Genomic DNA, 19,428 nt, shown 5'->3' on the forward strand with positions numbered 1-19,428 from the left:
TCGGGTGGATAAGACTCGACTGCGGTAGGGATTTTTCGGCAAGTTGCGCAGTGCTGGATAGTGATGATAGTACTGAGGAATACCGTACTAAGATATGGCATGGACATTGACTCAATGGAGGACACTCGCTGCAAACTGGATAGCAAAAATTACTTCTTCTATATTATATATCAATATAATTGAATATCCTGCACAAAATAATATGTTCATCTCATCATTTTCTTCCTCATAAATCCAGGGTTTGCACTGCTTACCTTGCTTCTATGGAATATACGCCACTGGTATAGATTAATATCCATATTTTATAGTACGAGTTTTGAACATTGATACCTTGTGAAACCTGCCTGCGTGATAAGGGAAGAAGAAAGTGGACTGAGAAGCTTCCCTCCCTTGATACGCTTCAACTTGTAGCAAGCGAGCTCGTTTACCCCCACCTTAAAGTTATTACTAAATGCTATGGCGCACGCAAGCATTTGATTTCACGAGATAACAATTGTTGACCTATAGTAACAAAATAGTTACCGTATTTCATGTTTAATGCACGAGGTTGGTGCAGCAAAAGTCGCAATAAAGTCAGCTAAATTGAAGCCATCTGGCAATGTAAATGCATTGCAACTGCTCAATCCTGACAGCACAATGAATTTCTAATAACAATCAATTTTAAATTTTTACTGCCGATATACTTTTCAGAATTTTATTTTACTTCTGGTATGTCATACCAGCCCAGTTCGACCACTGGTACAAAGTGCAGCCAATTAATAGTCTAAAATATTATAGTGAACATCAGAGTAAAGACATAATATATCACTTATAACTATTTTGTATTACTCTTACCAATTATTCATACAGTATGTATACAATAAAATTAATTAATTTTCTCACACAATTTCGCTGTACCAGTGCCGCTGTCTTCAAGTTTTTATGATTTAATATTATCCCTGCCACGCTCTTCCCCTCCTCCCCCTCAAAAAAATTTTCTATTTAAAATGAGTTGTATAAGAATATGATCAGACCTATGTTAGAATGCTGTCTACAATACCTCATTGCAATTCTGTGTTCACATTATGCAGTTGCTTCAGCTTAATCTATATACTGTAATATAAATGGATAATTCTGGTGTACTTACCAGGAACAATTTTCTGGGATCTGTTCTTGGATTTGAATTTTTCTGCCGAAGGAGTACTTGACTGTGCTGTAGACGATTTCAGTGCCTGATCTTGCCACCTAAGGTTATGCAGGTGATTGAACTGTCGGACAAGAGCTCCAGATGTACGCAACTCGTCAATTCGTTTCTCTAAGTTACAGTCACATGGAATGGCAGATGGTTCAGCCACCAGACACTCCAAAAGAACCAAGTGAACCAACTTGTATTGATCCTATAATAGATAACATACATACAGTCAATTTTACCAGTGAGTATAACTTTAAACTACTTCCTAACTTCATTTTAAGTGACTGATGTTCCATCTGTTTACAACATATTTGTAAAAGAATTAAAAACACTGTAAACAGATGAACACCAATCACTTGAAACTAAATTACACAGCGATAAAAATTTACCGTTACTCCAAATGACTGTAATATTTATTAACACAATTTTAGCTCTAGATCATCTTCAGCACTGCTCAGCCACTATCAACTTGGCGTCCTTGAGTGAAAAATACCGGAGAACACGAGAATTAATTATTTCATTATCAGAAATTCAGTATTAGCAAACAACAACAATTATTTTAGCCCTACTATCTATTATGAAGATAATGTAAAAATGTAACATCATTCGAATTCGAATGTATGAACTAGATGGCAATTTACATTACATTATTTCTTCTTGAATTCATATATTTAATTTTAAGTCTTTTATGATATTTATGGCGAAGTGAAGAGAAACGACGAGAAGTATTTGAAATGTGAATATGGAGAAAAATTGAGCGTGTGAAATAGACAGACAAAATATAAATGAAGCAGTGCTAGAAAGAGTGGATGAAGAAAGAATAATGCTGAAACTGATCAGGACGAGAAAAAGAAATTGGCTGGGTCACTGGCTAAGAAAAACTGCTTCCTGAAGGATTTACTGGAAGAATGGTGAACGGAAGAAAAGTTCATTCAGGGCAGAAGAAGACATCAGATGATAGATAACATTAAAATTAATGGATCATATGCGGAGACTAAGAGGAAGGCGGAAAATAGGAAAGACTGGAGAATGACGGTTCACAATGAAAGATGTGCCTTTGGGCAGAACACTATGAAGTAATTATGATATTTTCGTCGTACGAATTTCTAATCAACTTCATTTCTTCCTTTTATCTCCATTTCCTTCGTCCCTTTCTTTTTTATATTTCATACCCTCTCTTCCTTTCACCTCGTAAAAAATCACTATCTTTTTGTTACATAAAATCTTTTCCATCCAGAATTACAGGTGCATTTATTTGATTTTGCTCTATAAAAGAACATGTATAAAGAAGGGAAGTTACTCCACACTCAAAAGAGCAGAGTGTACGCACTAGTAACAGTAGTTATGTTGGTAGCACGATCTCCTGCTTGTAACAATAGCATACCCTTAGCTACACAACCCCAATTGAAAGACATGCCAATGATCTGGCCCTTGGGTTGCTGCCAACTGAAATACTTTATTTAACAACAGACTATCACTCACCTCAGTGCGGACAGACTTCCATTCCGCACTGTACAATGATATATAGAGTGTCCCACAACTTTTGGAATACTCCCGTAACTAGTGTATTTCAGTTTATCTAGAAACAGTTTTGTATTTACTTTATAGGACTGACCAAAGCCTATCGTTTGGCAATTAACCAGTGTCACAGAAATTCATAGTAACACAAAGTTATGTGTCTTTTAATTAGACACTCTACATTTCATTCCATAAATTTGTTGCACTCTTCATCCTGATTCAAATTATATAATTTATATGAAGAAAAAGATATAAGCATGAAGTACCATAGCTTTGTATTAAAGTCATTAACAAACCAAAAACAATTTAAAGATCACGTGTAGGTTATATTTTTAGCAATTTCATGAAAAAAAAAATCATTGAAAAGGTAAATTAAGCGACTTATCCCAGTTACTAAAATTCCTTATCAAACACTCGAATACTGACACTCCTTTACAAAACTTTAAGAAAAAAAATATCTTCCGAAATGTTATGGGAAAGCTTTGTAAGATTAAGCCTATAGTGTTAAAAAAAACAAAAATCTGGATGAGCATAGTCGAAACATCAGACTCTACAGACAGGGAAGTAGAGAATACCATTGACTGGGCATCATAAATATGATGCAATAATTTCTAAGAAATCTTGCCTATTAATATGCCAAGAAATGATTGCTGCAAACCATGTGATGGTTACAAGATTATTCAATGAAGCCAAAGACATAATGTGGACGTGGACAGGTAGTGTGAAGTACCTCAGTTCTTCCTGATATAGTACGTAAACTTGTTGTATTATTTCATAAATAATTTGTTAGTGGGATAAATATTATATAATAATCTATACTACCAGTACTTTTTACATTAAAATGTCCATGCATACCAAATTATCCACCATGTTGGCCCTCTGTTCACGTATCTGCTGCAGAAAGCCCAATATATCTACAAAACCTTCTGCAGCAGCCATTCGAAGACAAACATCTGCAAGAATGATGGTTCCTGTCCTCCCAACTCCAGCACTAGAATAAAATGAAAACCATTATTTGTATACCGGTATATACATATTTTTATGTTCGTTAGACAAGCTGTAATTCGAACAGCTAAATCATGGACGGCTAAATACTGGCTCAGAAGCAGCAACTGGTTCCACGTTCTTCAAAGTCACTCATTGAACCTCTGCCAATGTATTCCTTCCTACCATATGTCTTCATTCTGCCAACGAACTTCATAAGTAGTGTGAATTAAGGTAGAAGAAAAATGCCGCTTTCAAAACCAACCAAGTCTTACAAACGCAAATTCCATGAAGAGTGGATGAAAGAATATTTTTGTGTAATGGAAGGGAAAATATTAGATGTCTCCTTCACTGGAAAATATTTTTTCGAGTAAAAAATACAATATGCAACGACATTATCAATCACCCCACAAGAGTCACAGTGAAATCACAAGTTAGCAAGATATGTTTCGTTATTAAATTAATAATAATAATAATAATAATAATAATAATAATAATAATAATAATAATAATAATAATAATAATAATAATAATAATAATAACTTTAGTTTTCAGTGAATACTACAGGTCTGAATTGGACAGTGCAACTAGAAGAGTTAAAGGGTACCTAAATTAACAACTCAAAAAGACAATAATGTACCTCTTGTCAGTTATATTGTTGCATATGAAACAGCTCGGTGAATGAAACCCTTAAGTGTTAGTGAAACTAACCGAGAAAATATGTCCTGAATTTGTGAATAAATTAAAAAATATATAAATTGTCAAGAGACACCACGACACAATTAAAAATAGCTATGGCAAATATCACCTCAAATTTTGAAGCCTTGATGGCTTCCAATAATGTAGAAGATTATTGAGAAGTTAATTTAAATACAGAAAAGTGGTTCAAGTTTAAGATTATCTTGCATATTAATTAATTCGTGATTCACTTGTATGTCCATAGTTTGAATGCAAAGAGCCAAGAATGGGTTTGTAAGGACTGTTTGCAGGCTGAATGGTTTCTTGATCTAGTCTATGTGTCTTATTAGCAGTGTTATTTTCTGTTCATGAGCTGGGAACTATAGAAGTATATGCAGAATTGTTTCTTCACTTGTACTGCATTTTTACTCTTCATAGTTTCTGTTTGAACAGATATTGAACAAACCAGCCATGTATTTTATATTTTATGTTGTGAGTAAGTAACTAAGTAATTAACCAAGTAAATAACTAATGGTAAGTAAGTAACTAATTAAGTAAGTAAGTAAATAAATATAGATTCTCATTTAACCAACAGAACTATTATTGTATAACAGAATTTAATCTAATACAAACCTGCAATGCACCACAATTGGACCTGAGCCTGGTGGAGTAGCCAATAGCTTCTTTAGATATGATGCCACAGACTGAGGATACAATGGAACGCCATGATCTGGCCATGATGTGAAATGAAGGTGATGCACCTGGAAATATAACCAATTTTTATTTATAGATAAAAAAATCGTTAAAATTAATTCACATAAGTTTTCAAAGTCTGATTTTAAAAGTTGTAGATGTATCTCAGATGTGGCTATGTCAGATCTTAGCTAAATTGCTCCAGTGCTTCCAGATATGGTCAGCTAACAAAGACTTTTGCTAATCTGGTAGTTCTACTTCTAAGGTGGAAACACAATATGAGTTTCATTATCTCTCATAGGATGATTAGCAAAGATGAATACGGTATCGAAAATGGATAGAAATCAATAGCAAATTTAGCTCAAAGCCTGCCAGTAAAGGACGGATTCCTTTAAAGAAAAATAATACACCTCACCAAGAAGAAATTAAACCATAAGTTTTAATAAGGAATAACGAATTATACCAACGAACATAAAAATAAACTACAAAATAAAGCAAAATGATATATTATTAATCTTTTAATTGTGTACTGGAATGAAAAACTGGACAAGAAATAAACTATATTTAATTAATTTTAATTAATCTTTAATTTAAGATGCTAATGAAGTCATGACAAGTCACAAAATAATAACAGAATAGCCAACGCATCGAATTTATTTATGGAAAACTACTGTATCCAGTTGTGATATTCGGCCAGTTCACAGCGGTTCAGACGAACTGGTTGTTAAATTATTCTAGGTAATATTTGCAATTACCATGAACATATACCGTACAGTATATTATGTTTAACATATGTACACATGCTAGAACTGGCTGTTAAACGTTTTGAATATCGCCACTGGCTCTATCTGCACCCTGCCCATTGTAACCTTTGCGTAGCCTAATGTTGGTCGTGAGAGATGTGATGCTAACACAGTGATCACTACACAACAGCTGACTTTACTTAAGCGGAGTTTACCATTCTGTATTGTTAATTTAAATGGTAATTATTATGCAACTCTAATCTTTCTTTATTACTGTCCTCTTAGAAAGGCCTAATTTTTTTTTATGTCCACTGTATTACATTACCTGCAGGAATGAAGGGACACCCATACAGGCCCATACAGACTAATTCCTTTCCTGCTCGTAAAATTGACGAGTCCTTCGCACCAATTCTGATGCCTGACTATTTACATAAAGGATTGTCACTACGTAAGTTATCACTTATCAGCTTCTCCTGTGACATTTCACAGCAGCACTACAAATTTATTTATAACTTTACAATATTAACACACAAATTAAGCATGTGGTAGTAACATCGCGTAACATAGCATGCAGCAAACTGGCAACACAGCAGTCCTCCATGTAGCAGCTGATAGAAAATACTATGTTCTGATTGGTTCAGACGGCTGTCACACAGCGTTCAACTTTTTCATAGGAAGGATTGCCAACACAAATAACTAATGCCAAGTGCAAGGTTACAATGGCTTGGGTATAGACAGAAAATTTAGTGTACAATACTTACACAGTATGATTATGCATCAATTTTTTATTTTCGTGACATTTACACAAGATAATGATAAGAAAGCCTGAGATTAATTTTATACAAAAAAAGATACTACTTGGTTCTGTAATAATGATAATGATAATGATGTTGATAATGATAATAATAATAATAATAATAATAATAATAATAATAATAATAATAATAATAATAATAATAATAATAATACTTTTTAGTATTGAAGTTCATTTAAAGATATGAATACTTTATTAGAATTACCTTTTGTAAAACTTAAATCACACCTAAGCTACTGAAAAAGTAGCAACATAAAACATTATCTTTAATTCTGAAATGTACTATATATTTCATGGCACTTGCTTCACTCTTTCACTATTACACTAGAAAGTGGAATGTGTTTACGAATACGTATACTACTGAAGGTAGAGTAGGTTACAATACATACCTTTCTTGTTTTACCCTTGCAGGTAACATTTAGCATTCTAAAAGTGAAGTCTGCAAATATTTTGTTGGAGGCATTCAGAACAGTTACTGACCCGTAAGTTACTTCTTGTCCAAGCTGAGGCCAATACTGTTCGCATTTTAACTGGAATATGAGAAAGATGTAAAAAGTTAATGATGATGTTAGTTATAATTTTGTGTAGATGTTTTACTATGCTAGAAGAAAATTTATTTCATATACTATCATTTACTACGTGATGTGACACAAGAATGTAATTAATAGGTACCATGTCGTACATTATTTGTTGCCAGAAATTAATAAGTAATAACTGTCTTTTCCTACAAATGCTCATACAGGTTCAAAATAGTCTGATAGTAAATGTACGTATAAATCTCTATTGTTAAAATGTCAATTGTAACCTGAAAAATTATGAACTATTTAACACCTTTCCAAAAGAGAACAAAGTTGTATACAAATATAGTCAGTGGTTTCATTGGTATCATGTAGATAAGTACTTGGGATCAGACATTTTCACTCACATCTGAAATACTTTTCTGTGAATCCATGATTCACTTCCATATAAGAGAACTGGTACAGCCATTACCTAATAAAATATTCATTTGAGACTGCTGAGTAATAAATTTTGTACATGGACCGGTTACCAGCCCAATCGCATAACCTCTAAACCGAGAGGATAGGAGTTTTATTTCATAGTTCCTTCTCGTAGACGGTTACCTACTCATAACTATAGAGTTCCATCTACCTTGCTTAGGAATTTATCCCCCTCCCCCGTAAGCAGGTTTGCCTCTTCCGTCTGTCACATCGGATAGGTATTTATTCCTTCCCCACTCCAGCCGTTGAGATCTTCACCCATATCCCGGGGCAGGAGCTCTAGTTATACCCCGAGAAACTGGGTCCTTGACAGAACTTTCACCAAAAATTGATGTTCACCCCTGTGATGAGAATTACTCATTTATATACAGATATAATAAAATTCCTAATGGCCATCAGAAGATGCACTAGAAGAGATAAAATACCAAATACACAAATAAGAGATGAACTGAATATATATGCAGTGAATGATAAAATTTACAATACAGGCAAAATTAAAGAGAACATTTGTATAGAATGGAAGAAACCCAAATCCCAAAAATGGCCTTGAATTATCAATCTTTATGTAGAAGAAATGTGGACAGACCTACAAAAAAGATGGCAATGAGATCGTAACAGGCTGAAGAGCCTAATACTTGACAGGAGGATGATGATGGTGATCTGATATACTTGTATATGTGGCGGTGGCTAACAGGCCTAACATGCAGGAGGTCTGGGTTCGAGTCCCAGCGTGGTCTGGGAGTTTTCATGTGATAAATCCATAGTGATGCTTATGGCAGACAAGGTTGCAATTGGGATTTTTCTCGGTGTTTCCTATTTTCTCCAAATTAGACATCTACAGATACAACATTCCGTTATCATTCAGTATCATTCCCTAAGTGCTGGTTGGCGACACATGGAGGGAACTGGTCTAGGGATGAGTGGGGTTACCTAATCGAAACCTGATATGCAGTGCACCTTAGTGCCTTAGTGTAGTCAGTCAGTGTGATTTGGGAATGCGCCTAGCTCGAAGATTAGTGCAATAAATCTTCAAGATCGCAGTGCTGGCTCGTACATTTTAGCAAATAAAATTGTTATAGTGCCACTGTTTACTGCAACAATATAGGTAGTAAATTTCAATAAATGAAACAAACGGCATTTAACATCATTCATGTGAAATATGTAATCAGTACCAATTATTTATTGCATTATATTAGCTAGATGTAAAACTGAATGCTCTGTATTTTGCAATACTAACTGTGCCTAGACCCAGTACAGTGTTCACAATAAAATTAAAATAATATATCGTTGGCTAGTTCTAGTGCAGAAATTTTGCGTCTGATTAAGAGTTAAGTAGTCAGACATAAAGACAACCCTTAACATATTTTGCTCACCTTGCCATTCTCCACAATATTAGTTAACATGGCGATCACTTGAACATGTTCTTGCCATACCATTCTCCAAAAATCTACAATGGTGTTCCGTTTTGGCCCTTGTGTGGCAATGTAGAACTTGGGTGAATTGTAACCCTAAACAAGTAATAAAAAGTAGTAACTGGCACAAGATACGAGTACAATGAAAGGAACACATTCTAAAATAATTAAGTACGAAGTTCTGCACTTCCATAACACAGGAATATTCCATTTGTAAGACAAAATCGAAGATATACCGGTAATTTGTTGCGGATGCTTATATTTTAAAGTATAAAGCAACTAATTTATTTACATGCATTTGTCAACAAGTTTTTTTTTATATATCAAAATAAATATACAGTATATCTTCAAAGTTGTCATTCATGTATGTGGTTACACAATTTAACAGATTGGAACTAAAAACACTAATAGTGACACCGGCCGTGAAAGCCTACACTCCAATATAAAAACACTAATCTTATGTTCATCACATAAGCCTAGGTAGTCTGCAGAATTAGCTCTGTGGTAGCGTGACTATTTCCAGACTAGCCAGCCCAGATTCGATTCCCAGAAGGTCAGAAATTTTCGTGTAAAATTTCTACATCAGGACTAAGAGACACAACTTCTAATCACTAAATTGTGCAACAATATGTTTGGGTTAAATCCAAAATCCCTCCGTAGTGCATATGTTACTGTTGATAGTGATTTGTCTGTCAGACAGGGACATTAAGCCTGGCGGTCCAACATCATGTATAGTGTGGCTTGCGGAAGCGGTGTGGGGGGGGGGGGGGGAACACGCACACAACCTATACGCAGTACTCCTAGGGATAAACAGAAGAATGATGAAGTTACAAAATACCTAAAATGCTGAGTAAGTCTTGAATAATATGGCATTTGAAAAACGTTTAAGTTCAATTATTTATCGTATTTATTTACTTATCACTTTCTTTAAAGGAGATTTTAAACAAGAGATGATTCAGTACTGATGAGTTGATATTTTACGTCGTTATTCCTTTCACGGCTACAATTCACTTCATAACACTTTCAATACCAGTATTGTATAAAATATGATAAAACTTTTAAAACTCCAAAGTGTTAAAATATGTTAAAAAAGTAACATACCTTAAATATATATGCTTCGTAAAGGCAGTATGGCATATGTATGATATATTACCATACCGGTATCTTTATTTAAAATATTTTAAGACTTTGAAATTTTAAAGTTTTACCATATTTTATAGATGATATTTTATTGAGAATGGATTAATAGAGGAATGAAATTGATAGAACAAACAAAAGTAGGCCTATCTGTGGCTCACAGCTGGTCTAACCACCGAAAATTTTACAAGACATTTCATTCTTTGAACAATAGTATTTTTAATAAGAAGTCACTACCGGTAGTTATCACAGTAATCACAGTTAATGTGGAGAGTTTTTTCACCAACCAAGGAAAGTTTATAACACTTCTTAATTTCGTTTCAAGTAGGGCAATTGGGTTCCATCTTTTGTAATACTTATTTGTCCATAAATTATACAGTTACAACACCATACAACAAATTTTATAAACAGACAGAATATCAGACAATACAGCTTTAATAATTGTACAAAATTACCCTGACTGGTAAAAAGTTAACCAACTTGGTTGTATGAAGTAAGTGTCTAGTAAGAGAGGATTTACAAACCGAAGTGCTTCCAATATTCAGTACTAGCCATCCAAGATTCTCTCTGGATTAGGTAGTCTGCTTCACTCTTATGAGAGATATTTGAACAATCTATTTCTGTAATATCAGTGTGAGGTTAAAGCACAGTCTAGTATATACAGTCACGAATCTTGAGTTGTGAGAGTGCTAGGAACAATAGACTGTGCCGGTACTATTTCACATTGTCTGTAATGAGGCGATATTAGCGATCCTAGTGATTAGCAACTATCTTTGGATGCATATTTACTACGTATTGAGCTTCAGGACTGTATATACTAGACTGTGGTTAAAGTCAATCTCGATTATTAAAGTATTGGTATTCGACAATATGTCACTTGCTGTCACTGCAATTCATATTTTAGTTTATAAACGTCATATTCTTTTTAGGTGGTTATTTAAGAACAGTGTATCAACTACTAAGTTACTTAGCGGTGATAGGATTAGTGATAGTGAAATGGTACTTGGCGATTCACCATAGATTACCCGACATTCCCCTTATGGTTCGGGAAAACCTCGAAAAAAACCCAATCAGGTAATTAGGTCAAGCAGGAATCGAATCCATGCCTGAGCGCAACTTCGGATTGGCAAGCAAGTGCCTCAGCCGACCAAGCTACTCCGAGGGCTAACGTCATTTATTACAAGACTCTCAGAGCCGAATCTAATTATTAGATATTTAATTGATGTATGATGATATTTTGAAACATGGTGTTTACTTTGAATTTAAAATTAGCCGTAGATAATAACAATAATAATAATAACAATAATAATAATAATAATAATAATAATAACAACAATAACAGCTCAGTCTGTTGAAAATGTAATTTCATATTATAAATTCAGAAAAACTGTTCTAAATGTGAGCATGTTTATTGAAGCAAACATCTTATCTTAATTTTATTGTATAATTCTTTCTGATATCATGAACAGAACATGTGAGCAAATTACTACCGAGTTTTGTAACAAAACGAAAAACTCTTTTACTTACATTTATGTAATTTGCATTGATGTAATCAGAAAACTGATCTTCTGGTAACTTCTTGAGTTTCACTCTTGTCTCATCATCTGCAATTGAAGTATTAAATTAATACTCTCCTCCATTAGCAATATTCATTTCAACTTGTACAGAATGTACCAATTACAATAACTTTACTATTTTACGTGAAATAGAGCAATGTTACCAAAGAAATTTCTTTCTTTATGAAGGTTCGTTATTTATTAATTAGTTATCAGTGAAATTTTAATGTATCATTTAATTCTTATTGAACTTTATGTTTCAACTTTTCAAGACATGTTAAATCATTTATTGTTATTGTCAACAGCTTCTGTAACACAACAGCCATCTGTTCGATACAAAGCACATTACATGACTGAAGTCACTGTTCTATGTTGAAAGAAAAGAGAGATACCCTAGGTGTCAGGGTAAACTGTGAAACATCACAACGCATATTGGGTATGTCTACAACGTCAGATGTTAAAGGTGAATCGGTATTTGACCAATATGACGTAGTGGAAAAGAGCAGAAATAAAGCAAGACTGGATATGAATTAGTATATAATAAAATATAATAAAATATAATTAAATAGAAAATACAAACAAGTATAAATATAACATAGTACAATAATATAATAATAATTAAATAAACAATAATTAAGGAAATCGAATATAAGTAACAAAAACGCAATAATACCAATCTGCACATAACTCAACCCCAAGGGAAAAAATGGAACTCTCTGCATCAAAATCCACAGTTAATTCCCGATTTACCACGGAAATCGTCTGTAGCTGCATTTAGATTGGCAACAGGCCATGATTGTTTGGCCAAACACCTGCATAGAATTGGAATATATCAGTCCCCTAACTGCCCATTGTGCAACTCAAACCAAGAAATGGATTCGGAACACCTTAAAATCTGGGCTTCAGTGGCTGGTCATGATAATATATTTGAAAAATATTGGAGTGCAAGAGGTCAAATGACTTTATTGTCAAACGCCTGGCATTAGAAAACAACAACATAACTTTCCTGAAGGTACATTCAACTGTGCCAAATACAATACACAAAATCTTACTATCGGCTCGTAATCAAGAAAGATATAATCTTGTTCAGTATTAGAATAATTTTGATGTTGAATCGGTAATTGAGGAGTCTTTCTACCAAGTTATAGTATAATATTTATACTTCAACAATGGACAAATCCCAAGTTACGATACCCCATACTTATGTTCCTAATCCAAAACATTCGAACTGAACTAGCTCTCTTCGGAGTAACTTACTGCCTCGCTTGCTGTCACCCTTCTGATTTGCCTGTAGCTTAGAATTTAGCTATCCAAGAAGACTAGGTTTCCACCTCTCCTTGCTTACCTATGTACCCATGCTGCTATGACGTAACGGATATGAAAGGAAATGCCCATAAATATGCTAACAAAAAAGATAGTGTTCATGGATGTGAGATGACCACGCTGACTGAGCCAGCATACACAGCTCAACTACGAAAAATGCGGAAACACAAGTGTAAAGAGTATGTGGGGAAGTGGAACTTACAGTTGAAGATGAAGCATCATTTGGTTGTAATAAGATCAAAGGTTGGATTTTGTTAGTGTACTTTAAACACTGTATGCAGTAAAGGAATAAATAACTGTCCATCTGTGCTGCTGGCTTCAAGTCCAATGGCTCAGCAGAGCTGAACGATAATCCAACCAGAACGGGGGTAACATGTGGTCAGTATGATGACTTCCCTATTTGCTATAGCTGGCTTTCCAATCCACATTTCGATACCTATTGTACCTCTTCAAATTTATCACGATACTGGGTGGGTGCCAGTCCCATACACTAACCCAAATTTTATGAGCAAATCTCATAAGTGACACAAATAAGGCATCACTCATGAGGTAAATAAGCCAGAAGATAATGGGGTAGGGTGGCCAGCTCCTTTTCCCACATCGCTGACTAGTAACATATTAATCATACTTGAGATTTATGCAAGAATTATTGTTCTTACTCTGACGTATATCGATGTTATTGCTTGCTAATAGATGTTTCAGCCAGAATCTCAATCAGAGGTAGTAACATGATAAAGGAATTTTTGCTCGATCATATTATAATAGGCCTACGCTCATTACATGTGACATAATTGTACCTTAATGACATACATTAAAGTACTGCTATTCATTATGTTATTCCAACTAAGCATATATGTAATATTGATTAATATCATATGCACAACAACCCGCAAGCCTTGATAGGAGCAATCCAAAATGACAGGTACAAACTGCACAATCAATAACATTTAAAATAAAATAAATTCTGTTCATGTTAATTTTTATTTTCTAATAAATTGAGTTAATTTCCTGTGTTTTAATATGTATTGCTTTGAGGTTAAAATCGTCAAACTAAAGCCCTGCAAAAAATCAACAAATACGATGTACATGCAAAAGTGCTCCGTGCTTACCATATGTTGCACTACTCGGGAACATGCTGGAAAGACTCTCATAGTCCGTGCCTGCCATTTATATCGATAGTGAGAACATGCTGAAGATACACTAATGGTCACCATTTCATTATCAGCAAAGTAACAAGGCAAGATATTTGTAAAAACTCAAAACTGAGACATTTAATTATAGTCGAACAAAAACAGTCGTATGCATCTTGCCTATAATAGTAATTAAGATACTCGCGTCTTAATTACTATAGGGCTCATTGCATAATATACTATTCATTGCTGCAAAACGCATAAAATGTATAATGAGAAAGTATGTGTCACCTTCGTGATACTCATTAAAAAGCATACAGAAAGAGATTAATATGAAGGGTTTTTACGTTAAATGAGTAACGTTCATATCCCTTTTAATGTTGTGTGTAATATGATAAAGTATAGTTAATCCAAAAAAGCGATTTCTGATGGAAAAAAAAGGCTACCAATTAAATGGATAGCATTCCCCTAATTACTAGTCCCCTGCATTCTAAAAGATTTAATAATTTTGAAGTGTAACAGTAACTGTCCAGTATCAGTAGCAAGTTTGTCTACAATTTGCACTTGACAACATATGCTCCCTACATAGAAACAATGTCTCTTCTAGCCAATGCTATTCACAACGTGATGAAAAGTGAGATATAATCGAAATTTATTTACAGGAATTGTATTTCAAGATGTGCTTTCTTTAAAATTACGTATGCTCGTATTTCCAACTCTTCTATTTTTGAGTTACCGATACTTAAATATTTATCTGCTGCAATATTTCCTTATTTTATGCACGCATAACACTGCTATTATTTTACTGTTAGTTTTAAAATATGTTTTGAAAAACCATATTCAGCATCTCGCTGTGACCAAGTAGTTGGACAGATGTGTTTAATTAACACTTACATAATAAGTGAAAATTTAAATAAATATATATATATATATATATATATATATATATATATACATCCACAAAAGCATTCTTGAGTAGTCTTTTGCATCATTCGCCTTAGTTATGTCAACTGGAACATTTCTTGTAGACGTAACAGTTCTTACAGGATACGGCATGACAGGAATATGATGATGGTACAGGATTAAAATACCGGTACTTCAAACTATGTAGAACAGATGTTACAATATTGTCTATTTCTATCGAGAATTTTTTGTAGCACTTAAGTTTATTTGAAAAAATTGTGTATGTATGTATAATATACTGTTGTTAAAAATAACTTACATGCCACTAAGTTTCCATAACGATTCTTTGATTTATTTTGTGGAAGTCGACCATAGTCCCAAGGTTGAGTCTGACCTCTTGGAAACAGCTGAAATAATGAAGTAATGTATAAACATATAAATATTATAATATGTCGAATATTCGTTTCTCATCATAATTGAAGTTATTTATGTACAATAGGTAGGCCTACAGTATTAACTTCGTACATACAGGTATCAGGAAATTTTATGTGAAACTTGTTCTGTTATTGTGTCATTCCTGTGTTATTTTTAACAGGTACAACAATTTCAGACTAACAGTGACATTATACAGGCACAGCACAATAAGCAATACATACCGCATGCTGACGTTGTAGTTCACCAGATGTTAGACCTTCCTTAACATACTTCTCAAGATCTGAAATTGCCACTCTCCGACTGAATCTCTGCGATGGGGGAAGCTTTGGTCCTACAGGCATTTCATCTGGTTCTAACTCTGGCTGAGTTATATTTTCGGTAGACTCACTCTGGTTTCCTGTTAGAATAAACCAATATAATATTATCATTCAGATTTACATTAACAACTTTCATAAACTTTGGGCTTATGTATGTGGGCAGTGTGTTACTTGAGAATACCAATTTCTAATCAGAACTTACATAGAGTGTTCCGATAGATAGTGACAGTATTCAAAACTTATATAGGCCTAGGTCTCTTTATAATTCCTGATTATCTAATATAATGCAATAACTACTCAAAGTCGATGACACGAAAATAAAGGAAACGTAGTGGAAAGAGTTCACTGGAGACCTTGAGTGCTCGCAGAAATCTAATCCACAGATTCTTTGTTCACCATATCTTCCAAATCATTTGGAGATCTAAACATATTGTCTTCGTGAAAAGCCATCATCAAACTGACACTGCTGTAGATTGTTGTTTAGTCAACTGTCCGAAGATAAGTGACACCAATAAGACATCACTCATGAGGTAACTAAGCCAGGAGATAATGGGATAGGGTGGCCAGTTCCTTTCCTTCTCCATTGCATACATCACTGACTAGTAACATATCGGTACTATATTAATCAGATTTCAGAAGTATACAAACAATTGTTCTGACACATTGTCAAGCGAGATTAATTGCCTGATAATAGATGTACAGTAGTGGCAAAAAAACCGGACCGACCCTTGTAGCTGATTTCAGAGCCTTGTTCACTCCAAAGCACGATAGACTGGTAACTAAGACTTTCGTGGTTCGAATCCTGCCTGGGAAGGAAACTTTTTTTGTTCCTTATTCGAATTTATTCCCAATACTTTTTGACTGTAGCGAGATTTTACTATTTAATTAACTTCTTATTCCCAGAACATGAATTTTACCAGTAATCGAAAAGTATTGGGAATAAATTTGAATAAGGAACAAAAAAAAAAGTTTCCTTCCCAGGCAGGATTCGAACCACGAAAGTCTTAGTTACCAGTCTATCGTGCTCTGGAGTGAATAAGGCTCTGAAATCAGCTACAAGGGTCGGTCCGGTGGTTTTTTTGCCACTACTGTACATATCAACCAGAACCTCAATCAGAAGTAAGCTGTAGATGATATTTGAAATATGGGTACATGCTCTCATTCAAAGGATATAATAAAGGTCGACCCTCTCGAACTTTCCTGATTTTGATTGTCTATGAAAAGAATACCATAGGCGCAGGGAATTTTTTTTTATTATTATTTACTGGGAAGTTCAACTCAAATATTTTCGTCAATAATATGGACGACACTGGTGATTGTCTGTTGATTCAGAAATAAAGCAACATAAGAATTACCCTTATAAGGTACAAATTACTTAAGATATCAAGCCGACCGATCAATCTCAGTGACAAGAATTTGCAATTGAGATCCTAGAAAGCATTTCACGAAAATCAAGATTTTTTAGTCATGTTATGTTTTCTGCCGAAGTGACGACGCAACATCTCTGGGAAAGTTAACCAACATAATGTCCAAATATGGGACTCTCAAAACCCCTATATAATCATGACGCATATCAAAGACAGCCTTAAGCTAAATGTATAATGTGATCTTATGCAGGATATGATAACTGGATCTTTCTTTTTATTGAGCCTACTGTCACAGCATTTCCGTATCTAGACATACTAGAAGAATACCTATTTCCACAGATAGTTCACAAACAGCCCGCATAATCTTCCAGTCTACAAAGATAGAGCACTGCATACAACACTGGATAACACTTTCTCACTTACTTGTGGTACAATAGCATTGCCTTTTCATTCTCCCGATATTACTCAGATTTTTTTTCTTGGGGCATGTCAAGGACATCATGTACTCCACCATGTATACCTCAACAACTTACTACTTTGTGGAAGCAGTAGAACTATCACACCAGATATGCTACACAGAACCTGGACTGAAATTGTTTGTATAGGTGCTGTTCCTGCTACTGACTGGACTCTTGTAGAATCCTATTATAGATTGTTTTTATGAAATTGTTTGAACTGTACCTCCTAATAAAGGTGACAAAAATGTCCTCGCATTTTCCTTTTTCTTTTAAGAGGTAGTTAAAATCAGGAAATTTCGAGAGGATCACCAGGTATATATGGATTTTGAAGTCAAGTGGTCACAGATATTGGTAGAAATGAAGATATTAAGGGAACATTTTTAAGCAAATAGAGACCATTAAGGAGTTCACGGAAGAAGATGGGTAATATAAAGTCTCTTTGTCTCAAAAGCTAAACTTACCTTCATGTGATGGGTCTGTATGCCTGGGGAGAAATACAGAGAAAAGAGTGAAGAAGCACAAACACTCGGACATGTGTCCATAAGAAGATATCCAGCTGTTTAGATCGTATTTGGAAAGTTACAAGAAAGAACTACTGGTATTCCAATCTACAGAGTGTCCACACGAAACCTTTGTCACTTCAGATGTAAATAACAAATATTGAGACATGATATCTGGATGTGGTTTTCTGCATGTTAATCAGAAACTGTTCAAGTTTTTATGGAAATTTCGTTAGATTGCTAAATTGCGTTTTTTGTTGCAGGTGTGAAATTTGGTGAAATCTGAAATCTGTCAGTGAAGAAGATGTGGATACCTCAGGAAATGGAACAATAGCCTATGTATCCTGATTTATCGAGACACGATCAGTAAGCCCTAGTAAGTCCATTTGCAATGCCGCCAGGGAAATTGAACTTGCTGCGCTCGACTGTCCACAAAATCCTTTACAAGAATCTGAGGCTGTATGCATACAAAGTTTAGATAGTGCAAGCTCTTCAGCCAGATAATCATCCATGCCGCACAGCATTTGCTGTTGACATGTTGGCTAGAACCGATTCCTTCCGGGACAAATACACTTTGCACACATACAATGTCTTTCACACTTGTGCTTTGCCACTCACTGCCCTTTTGCCGCAGCACACTCTCAGTCTCTATAAATTTTCGGTGCCACTTCGGGATTGTTGGCCATTATGGTTGTTCTCTTCCATATTGGGTCCGGACACAATGTTGCATCTATGTATCTAATCATGTCTCGATAAACCAGGACACACATTGTGCCATTTCCTGAAGTGTCCATATCTCTTTCACCGTCAGATTTCACCAAAATTCATACCTGCAACCAAAAAACTCATTTCAACAATTCAACAAAATTCTCATAAAAACTTTGACAGTTTTTGATTAACATGCAGAAAAATGCATCCAAATATCGTGTCTCAATAATTTGGTTACTTACATCTGAAGTGTAAAGATTTCATGTGGACACTCTGTATTACAAAGTACAATCTTAGCACCTACTTGAAAAGACTATGATACTAGCAAATTATTAAATTAAAAACTACTCACGACAAAGTGCATCCTCTGTTTTTAATTCTAATGTGTCTCCTTCTTTCTTCATATGTTTTTTCCTGAAAGAGAATAACGCATATAAAATGATCATCAGTTTTCTCTCACTAATCGTTAAAAAAAAGTCCAAGTACATTTCACCTCTGGACTTCACCAGTTGAGTAGTACAGAATATAAAATAACAAAATTAGCATTTCGCTAATGGTGAGCCATGAAAAAGAAAAAGACAAA

At 34.5% G+C, this 19,428-nt stretch overlaps 1 protein-coding gene across 4 annotated transcripts in view; it reads right to left on the reverse strand.

Annotated features, from left to right (window-relative positions):
- Window positions 1-19,428, reverse strand: part of LOC138715218 (receptor-type tyrosine-protein phosphatase S-like) — a 476,906-nt gene that overhangs the window by 20,664 nt on the left and 436,814 nt on the right. For all 4 annotated transcript variants that reach the window (XM_069847896.1, XM_069847898.1, XM_069847899.1 and 1 more), the window contains 9 exons: window positions 19,198-19,259; window positions 15,717-15,892; window positions 15,380-15,467; window positions 11,676-11,752; window positions 8,973-9,107; window positions 6,991-7,131; window positions 4,985-5,112; window positions 3,545-3,680; window positions 1,127-1,376 (listed from right to left, as the gene is read on the reverse strand). In XM_069847896.1, coding sequence (XP_069703997.1) covers window positions 1,127-1,376; window positions 3,545-3,680; window positions 4,985-5,112; window positions 6,991-7,131; window positions 8,973-9,107; window positions 11,676-11,752; window positions 15,380-15,467; window positions 15,717-15,892; window positions 19,198-19,259 — 1,193 coding nt within the window. The remainder of the gene's footprint in view (window positions 1-1,126; window positions 1,377-3,544; window positions 3,681-4,984; window positions 5,113-6,990; window positions 7,132-8,972; window positions 9,108-11,675; window positions 11,753-15,379; window positions 15,468-15,716; window positions 15,893-19,197; window positions 19,260-19,428) is intronic.

Source organism: Periplaneta americana, chromosome 15, assembly GCF_040183065.1.
Source record: "Periplaneta americana isolate PAMFEO1 chromosome 15, P.americana_PAMFEO1_priV1, whole genome shotgun sequence".
Lineage (NCBI taxonomy): Eukaryota > Metazoa > Arthropoda > Insecta > Blattodea > Blattidae > Periplaneta > Periplaneta americana.